The sequence below is a fragment of the Rhinoraja longicauda genome, chromosome 39 (genome assembly GCF_053455715.1).
Source record: "Rhinoraja longicauda isolate Sanriku21f chromosome 39, sRhiLon1.1, whole genome shotgun sequence".
NCBI lineage: Eukaryota > Metazoa > Chordata > Chondrichthyes > Rajiformes > Arhynchobatidae > Rhinoraja > Rhinoraja longicauda.
The window spans coordinates 9,074,923-9,086,285 of record NC_135991.1 but is presented as its reverse complement, the minus strand read 5'-3'; the positions used below and the strand labels follow the sequence as shown (position 1 = coordinate 9,086,285).

The 11,363-nt window shown below is 49.2% G+C and overlaps 1 protein-coding gene across 1 annotated transcript; it reads right to left on the bottom strand.

Moving 5' to 3' along the window:
* Positions 1-1,846: 1,846 nt before the first annotated feature.
* On the bottom strand, positions 1,847-10,943 carry LOC144611195 (putative G-protein coupled receptor 139). Its single transcript, XM_078430246.1, has 3 exons — positions 10,889-10,943; positions 3,918-4,141; positions 1,847-2,716 (listed from the first exon to the last, which is right to left on the bottom strand). Exons 1-3 carry the CDS (start codon positions 10,941-10,943, stop codon positions 1,847-1,849), a joined length of 1,149 nt encoding a protein of 382 aa, XP_078286372.1.
* Positions 10,944-11,363: the final 420 nt, after the last annotated feature.

Sequence of the window (11,363 nt, the reverse complement as noted above, 5' to 3'; positions counted from 1 at the left end):
GTGAGAGAGAAAGGGGGGAGAGAGAGAGAGAGAGAGAGGGGAGAGAGAGAGGGTGGGGAGAGAGATGGGGTATAGTGGGCGAGGAGAGAGAGGGGCGCTGAGAGAGTGAGTGGGGAGGAAGAAAGAGAGAGAGAGAGGAGAGAGAGAGAGGAGAGAGAGAGAGAGAGAGGAGAGAGAGAGAGAGAGAGAGAGAGAGAGAGAGAGAGAGAGAGAGAGAGAGAGAGAGAGAGAGGGAGAGAGAGAGAGGAGAGAGAGAGAGAGAGAGAGAGAGAGAGAGAGGAGAGAGGAGGAGAGAGAGAGAGAGAGATGAGAGAGAAGAGAGAGAGAGAGAGAGAGAGAAGAGAGAGAGAGAGAGAGAGAGAGAGAGAGAGAGAGAGAGAGAGAGAGAGAGAGAGAGAGAGAGAGAGAGAGAGAGAGAGAGAGAGAGAGAGAGGGAGGCGGAGAGAGATGGGGAGAGAGGATGGGAGAGAAAGAGGGGAGAGAGAGTGAGGGGGAGAGGGAGATAGGAGAGCAGAGAGGGGAGCGGAGAGAGGAGGGGAGAGAAAGGAGGAGAGAGAGTGCGCGGAGAGAGAGAGGGGGAGAGAGAGAAGGGGAAGCGAGAGGCAGAGTGTGAGGGGTAAAAGTGTGGGGGGGAGAAAGACAAGGCAGAAAGAGAGTGCGAGGGGCGAGAGAGAGTGTGGAGCGAGAGGGGGGGAGAAAGGGGGAGAGAGTTGAGAAAGAGAGAGAGTGGGGATAGAGAGGGTGGGGAGACAGAGCGGAGAGTGAGAGTGAGAAAGGGGATAGAGAAAGCGAGTGGGTGGAGAGTGAGGGGGTGAGAGAGGTGGGGAGAGAAAGGGTGAGAGAGAGAAAGGGGCGCGAGAGGGTGGAGAGTGAGGGGGTGAGAGAGGTGGGGAGAGAAAGGGTGAGAGAGAGAAAGGGGCGCGAGAGGGTCAGAGAGAGAAGAGAAAGGGTCTCAGCGTGTTTCCCGACGTGCGTCGATGAGGCCTTTAAACAATCCACTAGTTACATAGACGCCACTGAACTCCGAGATGCATTAATTTGTGTCCGTGCCGATCTGAGTAAAGTCAGATATAGGGTACAAATACAACACAAAATAGCACAGAATGTCCTCGTAAAAACAGGGTGGTGGGTGTGTGGAACTACCTGCCAGATGCATGCACTATTGCAACGTTTAAAAAACATTTTGAGAAATACATGGATAGGACAGGTTGAGAAGGATATGGACCAAACACGGGCAGGTGGGACTGGGATAGAAGGGGCATGTTGCATTCGAGTGGACGAGTTGGGCCGAAGATATTTCCGTGCTGCACGGCTCCATGAATCTCTGACTAGATGAGATGGAACAGAGGACCCTGGGGGATGGGCACACCCGACGGTCTAGTCATTAGTGGTAGTTTTGTCCTCGGACGGAGTTCACACCAGACCTGTCCCTACTGCGGAGTGAGACCAGACGATTGGTCCTAGGGCGCAGTTTACCCTGGACCGGGCCCCACTGCGGAGGGGACTGGACGATTGGTCCCAGGGTGGAGTTTACCCCAGGCTGTTCCCCACTGCGGAGGGGACTGGACGATTGGTCCCAGGGTGGAGTTTACCCCAGGCTGTTCCCCACTGCGGAGGGGACTGGACGATTGGTCCCAGGGTGGAGTTTACCCCAGGCTGTTCCCCACTGCGGAGGGAGAGTGGGTGATTGGGTAAATATGACAGATCTCTCTGTGACGGGCTGGGGGTCCTGGAGCGGGGCCGCCGTGGAATCATCCGCTCGGGACAAGCACCTGGAATATCCGGCGGTGAATGTGAGGAGCCGGAGCCCGGAGCGGAGAGACTGCGGCCGCCCTCTGGGATGCGCTCAGGGCGCGGGTTTATTAATGAGCCGCAGCGCTGAGGTGAGCGGATATTTCACCGCGCTCTTCACCTGCTCCCTGAACTTGGACTGGGTCGCCGCGTAAATAAATGTGTTGGTGCAGCAGCTGAGATTACTCAGCAAATACCCGACCAAGTGAAAGATAATTTGAGAATCATTCATATCCGTTCCCATTACTGTCATCTGATAATAGATGAATTCTACAACGTTTGTCAGCCATAGGAGGATGAAGCTGCCGGAGATGGTGAAGAGTAAAACCATAGACCTCCTCCTGTTCTCCATCTCCGGGCCACTGCGCTTCTCCCCCTTGCTCTGACCCCTCAGCCCCTGACGGACCCGACTGGCCACTAAAATGTGCCGGACTGTCAGAGCGTTGAGCAGCAGGATCACGGCGAAAGGGAGGAGCGGCGTTAGAGCCGTGTCGAACCAGTCAAACGTCACCCACCCGGGGTCAGTGAAAACACTGTCCACCGGGACACAGCCCCAAGGGACATTGTCGATGGTTGCCCCGGGTTCATATGTGAAGTATCGGGGAACGTTTTTCAGACAGAGCAGAACGCCGGCTATTGCGAGAACCACAGCCGCAGTTTTCCCGGTGCAATATTTAGTTTTCAACTTCTGGCAACAAATGTCGACAAAGCGATCAAAGGTGAAAGTGACGGTGAACCAGACAGAACAGTCTGTAGCTGCAAACCTCAGTACAATGTTAACACTGCACACAGGGGTGATGGACAGGAAACTCCAATAAAAGTAATGAGATTTGATCCGACTCAAAATGACTTCGGTGATCGCGACCAGTAGATCGGCCGCTGCCATGGCCACCAGGTAGCGAGTGGTGCAGGTGGAGAGGCCGCACTTTCCCCGGGACAGGATCACAATCGCCAATAAATTCACTGCGGAAAGAGAAGGGGAGCGAACACTGGGCATTACTGAACACGGTCTCCGGGGCTGGACACCGGCTCCACTTTCAGCTGAAGATCAGGAGTGTTGGAGTCGGTGCGCGGCTGCAGGTTTAACAATGTCAGACCCGGCTCCGACTGTGCCCGACCTGGGAAAAGAGATAAGGTGACGGAAGGCGTAAAGAGCGGGGGGGGGGGGGGGGGGGGGGGAAAGACGACGACGACACGAGCAGCTACAATAGGCGAGATGGTCTTTTCCGTAGATAAGCCCGCTCACAGTATCTGATGGGGCCGGTTTCACAGACTTGACCGGCCGCGTTTAACCAGGGCTCTGGGAACTCGGCATCTGATGGGGCGAGGAGGGTTCCAGAGAGAAGGCAGGGACAACTTAGAATCTGGCAGCAGACTGACTCCGTTAACACACACGCCGGTAGATCCGCAGCCACTGGTTCAGGAGATCGATCCAATTATTGATCTACAGGCGGTGGAATCCGACTGCGACAGACTCCACAGTGAGACATGTCAACAGGAGCGGGTGTTTACTCTGATCAATAACTCAGACACAGTGAACTTCACAATGTAAACCCCTCCCAGTCACACCGTCCAGGAGCGCTGCCTGTTCCGAGCACTGGGACAACTCTGGGCAAGATCCCACTGAAGGCAAGAAGAACATTCTAGTGGGTCCGGCAGTGAGAGAAAAAGAGGGTTAGTTTCGGCTGTCTGAAGATAAGAAAAATCAATGGTCGACTGGTCCTTTATTGTCACGTGTACCGAGGTAGAGTGAAATTTGATTTACCGTACAGTCATACCAAAAAGCAACAAGATACTTAACTACATCTCGTTTAAAACATAGACTTACAGAGCCACCACAGCGGCGTTTGAGAATCCCCTGGGCACACAGCAGAAGCAGAGACCCACAGTTATCAGTTCAATGCCCGGGCACGCTCCTTCACCGCGATGTGACCAGAGTTGTATCGACCGCTGTCACTCTCTCTGCAGTCCGTGTCTTCCCGGACTGTCTGAAAGCCGTCCGCACTCGCACCAGACTCCGTGATGTCCTCATGGCGGGATGTACCCGCAAACACCGAGATCCCTGCACCACGGCACTCCCTCAGAGTCCTCACCAACGCAGGCAGCACGCCCATCGGCGACCTCACATTCCCCAAGTCTACCTTCTTTCCTCCTTTTCGCCCGCGGACGGGGCAAGCGAAACTTCCGCAGTCGGGCGATCGAAGCTCCCGCAGTCGGCGAACGACTTTCCCGCATCTGGGCGATCGAAGCTCCGGCGATTGGGCCGGTCGAAGCTCCCGCGTTGGGGCGATTGAAGCTACCGGGTCGTGGCAGTCGAAGTTCCTGCGGTTGGAGCTACTGAAATCAACCGCTAACAAAGGATCCTAAATCCTAAACCGCTAACAAAGGATTTAGTTAGCTAAATAAATAGATAGCTAAATAAATCAGCAATCAGCAGTAGCAGCAGCAGCAATCAGCAGTAGCAGCAAGCAGCACCAAGCTGTGTTGCTTGGGAAGTAGTGTGTGGGGATTGTGTGGGGATAGTAAGGAGTAAGACCTGTGTGATCTCCCGGACTAGTTTCGATCGCCTAGCTTGGGGTCGGAGAGGAATTTCCCGGATTTATTCCCAAATTGGCCTGGGTTTTTTATCCGGTTTTTCGCCTCTCCCAGGAGATCACTCAGTTCTTTTGGGTGGGCGGTTGGAGCGATTGGAGTAGCGGCCGGGCGGTAGGTTTAGTAACCGAGCGCGGGGCTTTGTTTGGAGAGTATGACTGCCAGGGCAGTTTTTTGTTCTGGGTGTCGGATGTGGGGAATCTGGGAGTCTGATAGTCTTCCAGACATCCACATCTGCGCCAGGTGTGACGAGATGGGGCTCCTAAGGGACCGTATTAGGAACCTGGAGCGGCAGATTGATGACCTCCGTCTGATCAGGGAGAGTGAGGAGGTTATAGATAGGAGTTACAGGGAGGTGGTCACTCCTAGACCACGGGAGGTAGACAAGTGGGTCACTGTTAGGGGGGGCAAGGAACAGAGGCAGGGATTAGGGAGTACCCCGGTGGCTGTACCCCTTGGAAGTAAGTACTCCTGTTTAAGTACTGTTGGGGGGGACAGCCTACCTGGGGGCAACGACGGTGCCCGGGCCTCTGGCAAGGAGTCCGGCCCTGTTGCTCAGAAGGGTAGGGAAAGGAAGAGGAGAGCAGTAGTAATAGGGGACTCTATAGTGAGGGGGTCAGATAGGCGTTTCTGTGGACGCAGTCGGGAGACCCGGATGGTGGTTTGCCTCCCTGGTGCCGGTGTCCGGGATGTGTCTGAGCGTGTCCAGGATATCCTGAAAGGGGAGGGAGAGGAGCCAGAGGTCGTGGTACATATAGGTACCAACAATATAGGTAGGATAAGGGAAGAGGTTCTGAAAGGAGAATTTAGGGGGCTAGGAAGAGAGTTTAAAAAAAGGACTTCCAAAGTAATAATCTCAGGCTTACTGCCTGTGCCACGCGATAGTGAGAATAGGAATGGAGTGAGGTGGAGGATACATACGTGGCTGAGGAACTGGTGCAGGGAGCAGGGTTTCAAGTTTCTGGATCATTGGGACCTCTTCTGGGGGAAGTATGACCTGTACAAAAAGGACGGGTTGCATCTGAACCCGAGGGGAACCAATATCCTGGCGGGGAGATTTGCTAAAATAACTGCGGAGACTTTAAACTAGTACGGTTGGGGGGAGGGACTCAAACACAGATAGCTAATAGGCAGTGTGTGAGGCAGGAGGCAGAAAAGGGAAACACTCAGACCCAATATGTAGGAGAGAAAGAAGGGAAAAGAAATAAACTGAGAATAAGAAATGATGGGTCCCTTAAATGTGTATATTTTAATGCTAGGAGCATTGTAAGAAAGGTGGATGAGCTTAGAGCCCGGATTGACATCTGGAAGTATGATGTTGTGGCGATCAGTGAAACATGGTTGCAGGAGGGTTGCGATTGGCAATTAAATATTCCAGGATTTCATTGTTTCAGATGTGATAGAATCGGAGGGGCAAGAGGTGGGGGTGTTGCATTGCTTGTCAGGGAGGATATCACAGCAGTGCTTTGGCAGGACAGACTAGAAGGCTCGATTAAGGAGGCTGTTTGGGTGGAACTCGGAAATGAGAAAGGTTTAGCAACACTTCTAGGGGTGTATTATAGACCGCCAAATAGGGAACGAGAATTGGAAGAGCAAATATGTAAGGAGATAGCAGATATTAGTAGTAAGCACAGAGTGGTGATTGTGGGTGATTTCAATTTTCCGTATATAGACTGCGAATCACATTCTGTTAAAGGGCTGGATGGTTTGGAGTTTGTAAAATGTGTGCAGGATAGTTTTTTGCAGCAATACGTAGAGGTGCCTACCAGAGAAGGGGCAGTGTTGGACCTCCTGTTAGGAAATGAGATGGGTCAGGTGACGGAGGTATGTGTTGAGGAGCACTTTGGGTCTAGTGATCATAATGCCATTAGTTTCAATATCATTATGGAGAAGGTCAAATCTGGACCAAGGGTTGAGATTTTGGATTGGAGAAAGGCTAATTTTGAGGAGATGAGAAAGGATTTAAAAGGAGTGAAATGGAAATTGTTGTTTTATGAAAAGGATATAATAGAGAAATGGAGGATATTTAAAGGTGAAATTTTGAGAGTACAGAGTCTTTATGTCCCTGTTCGGTGGAAAGGAAAGAATAATAATTTGAAAGAGCCGTGGTTTTCCACGGAAATTGGACACTTGGTTCGGAAAAAGAGGGAGATATACAATAAATATAAGCGGCAGGGAGTAAATGAGGTTCTTGAGGAATATAAAGAATGTAAAAGGAATCTTAAGAAGGAAATTAGAAAAGCAAAAAAAAGATATGAGGCTGCTTTGGCAAGTAATGTAAAAGTAAACCCCAAGGGGTTCTACAGATATGTCAATAGCAAAAGGATAGTGAGGGATAAAATTGGTCCATTAGAGAGTCAGAGTGGACAGCTATGTGCTGAGCCGGAAGAAATGGGGGAGATATTAAACAATTTCTTTTCTTCGGTATTTACCGAGGAGAAGGATATTGAATTATGTGAGGTAAGTGAAACAAGTAGAGTAGTGATGGAAATTAGGAGGATTAAAGAAGAGGAGGTACGGACACTTTTGAAGAATATAAAAGTGGATAAGTCTCCAGGTCCTGATAGGATATTCCCTAGGACATTGAGGGAAGTTAGTGCAGAAATAACAGGGGCTATGACGGAAATATTTCAAACGTCATTAGAAACAGGGATGGTGCCGGAAGATTGGCGCATTGCGCATGTTGTGCCGTTGTTTAAAAAAGGTTCTAAAAGTAAACCTAGCAATTATAGACCTATTAGTTTGACGTCTGTGGTGGGAAAATTAATGGAAAAGATACTTAGGGACAATATATATAATTATTTGGATAATCAAGGCCTGATTAGAAACAGTCAACATGGATTTGTGCCTGGAAGGTCATGTTTGACTAATCTTCTTGAATTTTTTGAAGAGGTTACCAGGGAAATTGATAAGGGCAAGGCTGTGGATGTTGTCTATATGGACTTCAGTAAGGCATTTGACAAGGTTCCACATGGAAGGTTGATTAAGAAGGTTAAATCGTTGGGTATTAATAGTGAGGTTGCAAGATGGATTCAACAATGGCTGAATGGGAGATACCAGAGGGTAACGGTTGACAATTGTATGTCAGGTTGGAGGCCAGTGTCTAGTGGAGTGCCCCAAGGATCTGTGTTGGGTCCACTGTTGTTTGTCATTTACATTAATGATCTGGATGATGGTGTGGCAAATTGGATTAGTAAATATGCAGATGATACTAAGATAGGTGGAGTAGTTGATAGTGAGGTAGATTTTCAAAGTCTACAGAGAGACTTGGGCCTTTTGGAAGGGTGGGCTGAAAGATGGCAGATGGAGTTTAATGCTGATAAGTGTGAGGTGCTGCATTTTGGTAGGACAAATCAAAATAGGACGTACAGGGTAAATGGTAGGGAATTGAGGAATGCAGTGGAACAGAGGGATCTGGGAATAACTGTGCATTGTTCCCTGAAGGTGGAATCTCATGTGGATAGGGTGGTGAAGAAGGCGTTTGGTATGCTTGCCTTTATAAATCAGAGCATCGAGTATAGAAGTTGGGATGTAATGTTGAAATTGTACAGGGCATTGGTGAGGCCGAATCTGGAGTATGGTGTGCAGTTCTGGTCGCCAAATTATAGGAAGGATGTCGACAAAATGGAGAGGGTTCAGAGGAGATTTACTAGAATGTTGCCTGGGTTTCAGCACTTAGGCTATAGAGAGAGGTTGAACAGGTTGGGTCTTTATTCTTTGGAGCGTAGAAGGTTGAGGGGGGACTTGATAGAGGTTTTTAAAATTTTGAGAGGGACGGACAGAGTTGACGTGGGTAGGCTTTTCCCTTTGAGAGTGGGGAAGATTCCAACAAGGGGACATAGCTTCAGAATTGAGGGACAAAGGTTTAGGGGTAACATGAGGGGGAACTTCTTTACTCAGAGGGTTGTGGCTGTATGGAATGGACTTCCGGTGGAAGTGGTGGAGGCTGGCTCGATTTTATTATTTAAGAGTAAATTGGTTAGGAATATGGATAGGAGGGGATTGGAGGGTTATGGTCTGAGTGCAGGTAGATGAGACTAGGTCAGGGAGAATGGTCGGCGTGGACTGGTAGGGCCGGACAGGCCTGTTTCCATGCTGTAGTTGTTATATGTTATATGTTGTTATAAGTTATATGTTGTTATAAGTTATATGTTAAATAGACCCGAAACGTCACCCATTCCTTCTCTCCCGAGATGCTGCCTGACCTGCTGAGTTACTCCAGCATTTTGTGAATAAATCGATTTGTACCAGCATCTGCAGTTATTTTCTTATATAAATAGATAGCTAGATAGATAGCTAGATAGATAGCTAGATAGATAGCTAGATAGGGCGGCACGGTAGCGCAGCGGTAGAGTTGCTGCTTTACAGCGAATGCAGCGCCGGAGACTCAGGTTCGATCCTGACTACGGGTGCTGCACTGTAAGGAGTTTGTACGTTCTCCCCGTGACCTGCGTGGGTTTTCTCCGAGATCTTCGGTTTCCTCCCACACTCCAAAGACGTACAGGTATGTAGGTTAATTGGCTGGGTAAATGTTAAAAAAAAAAAAATTGTCCCTAGTGGGTGTAGGATAATGTTAATGTGCGGGGATCACTGGGCGGCACGGACTTGGAGGGCCGAAAAGGCCTGTTTCCGGCTGTATATATATGATATGATGATATGATAGATAGCTAGATAGATAGCTAGATAGATAGATGGATAGATAGATGGATAGATAGATAGATAGATAGATGGATGGATGGATGGATGGATGGATGGATGGATGGATGGATGGATGGATGGATGGATGGATGGATGGATGGATGGATGGATGGATGGATGGATGGATGGATGGATGGATGGATGGATGGATGGATGGATGGATGGATGGATGGATGGATGGATGGATGGAGAGAGGGAGAAAGGGAGAGAGGGAGAGAGGGAGAGAGGGATAGATGGATAGATGGATGGATGGATGGATAGACAGATACTAGACTAAGTGGACCCGTTAGGCCCATTCCTCGTAGAGGGCGACAGGGAAGGGGAGAGGGTGTCACTGACCTGGGCTCCGTGGCGCCAGCGCTGCAGCCAGAGCGATCCGTGGAGGGAAGAGCAATTAAAGTCGTACGTGTCCCATTGTGACGTCACACGCTGGGTCCCTTTAAGAAGTCGGATTGAAAGGTAATGTGCGGGATCGCTGGTCAGCGCGGACCCGGTGGGCCGAAGGGCCTGTTTCCGAGCTGTATCTCTGAGCTAAACTAAACTAAACTAAACTAAACTAAACTAAACCAAACTAAAGTAAAGTCGGTCCCTAACCAGAGACCGTGAGCTCCACGATGTTAAAGTCCGCAGGCTCCCGCGGTTAGAGCTCAGAGGTCGTTCCCCGGCAAAGGGATCGCCAGCTTCACGGTGGTCAGTCCCGCAGGCTCCCGCGGTTGGAGAGCCCGAAGTCGGTCTCCAGCAGAGGCCACCATTCGCTCTATGTCGGGCCGCAGTGCGGACGGAGATACGATACGGGAAAAAATCGCATCTCCATCGAGGTAAGGGATTAAAAAAGGTTTACCCCTCCCCACACCCCCACAGTCCCACATCACACAAGCTAAAGAACACTAAAAGCATACTTTTAACACATTCTAAAGAAACATCAGGGAAGGAAGGGACAGGCAGATTGTTGGTGAGGCAGCCACAGCTGCCACATATAGTGTGATCAGGAGGAACATGTGAGAGATAGAGAGAAGAGCGAGGGGGGTGTGGTTGAGGTCACAGTCAGATGAGCCCCGATCATAATGAGCAGCGAAGCACAGTGGGCGGGGGGGGGGGAGGGTTGGTATTTTAATCGTCGGCAATCTGTTGAACTAACCTATGGACAAAGGTCGCCCAGGCCACCTACAAACTGGGCAGATTGCCTAGCTCAGTGATGCGGATTGAAGGAAATCAAAAAACTGGGGGTGGGAAAATGTATCTGATGGAGTTTCATGGAACAACATCGCTCCCAATTTCCATCCCTCAGTATCGCCACAATTCTCAATCTTTTAAGTTTCTCAATCAATTTCTTGAATAAATCAGAACCTGTCACAGCTGGGATTTCACTTGGCTGATGTAATCTGTTTTTGCGAATAAATTCAAAATTTCTATATTTAACTGTCCCGGTGGAGATGGTAAATGGCATAAAGTCTCATGGAATGTTCTTCCCCAGCATTTCCTTCCGTGAGATTACCTGCAGCTCACGGAGACACGGCGCTGGGCAGGGAAAATGTGGGAATTGTATTACAGATATGCCAGTGTGGAGCAAATATTGTACGTGATCATTGCTATCATTGGAGTCACCGGTAAGTGAGTTCGCGGTAAATTCAAGTTTTACAGTTCCGTGTTAGCCGGCGCTGACCTGATTTTGACCATGTCACATGCTTCCTAACTGCTGGTCGTTGTACGATAATAAATCAGTGATCCCCTCGGTTATTTGTGTTTCAATTAAAACCGCGATTTTTCTTATTTTCATGCAGCTGATACCAACCCTATTTTCTCTCACTGCCGGGACCAATGTTGTCCTTGCCTTCAGTGGGGCCTTGTCCAGAGTTGACCATGTGCTCGTGGCAGCCTGATCTCTTGGACCGAGTGACTGGGGAAGACATTAATTTAGAGGGAAATTAAAGGAAAATGAAAAGCGGAGACTTCGCAGATTGGCTTCTGGATTTTATTGCATGATATCATGGAGAGATAGTGGCAGTAAACTGCCCACCAGTTATCTGACTCCACAGCAGAATTAGCCGACTTTTACACTGTGCAGTAAACAACTTTCGTTGATACTACTCTACCAAAGTATTCTTTCAACTACATGGGTACCAATTATTTCATTAGTCATAACATACTTTTTGATTATGTTAATCTCATTCAACAACAGATGGTTAATACAAGTCAAACACAATACAAGGGCATCTTGACATTATTCTATCTCACCTTTTCGGCGGCCCTCTCAGAGCCCATCATAAGTCCACCCATTTACA

Excerpts from the sequence above, each read along its gene's own strand:
- LOC144611195 (XM_078430246.1), bottom strand. The coding sequence starts at position 10,943 with ATGGTCAACTCTGGACAAGGCCCCACTGAAGGCAAGGACAACATTGGT. Across the intron at positions 4,142-10,888 it reads GGACAACATTGGTCCCGGCA|CGGTTGATTTCAGTAGCTCC; the intron begins GTGAGAGAAAAT and ends ATCCTTTGTTAG. Across the intron at positions 2,717-3,917 it reads AGAAGGTAGACTTGGGGAAT|TGCGGCCTCTCCACCTGCAC; the intron begins GTGAGGTCGCCG and ends TCCCGGGGAAAG.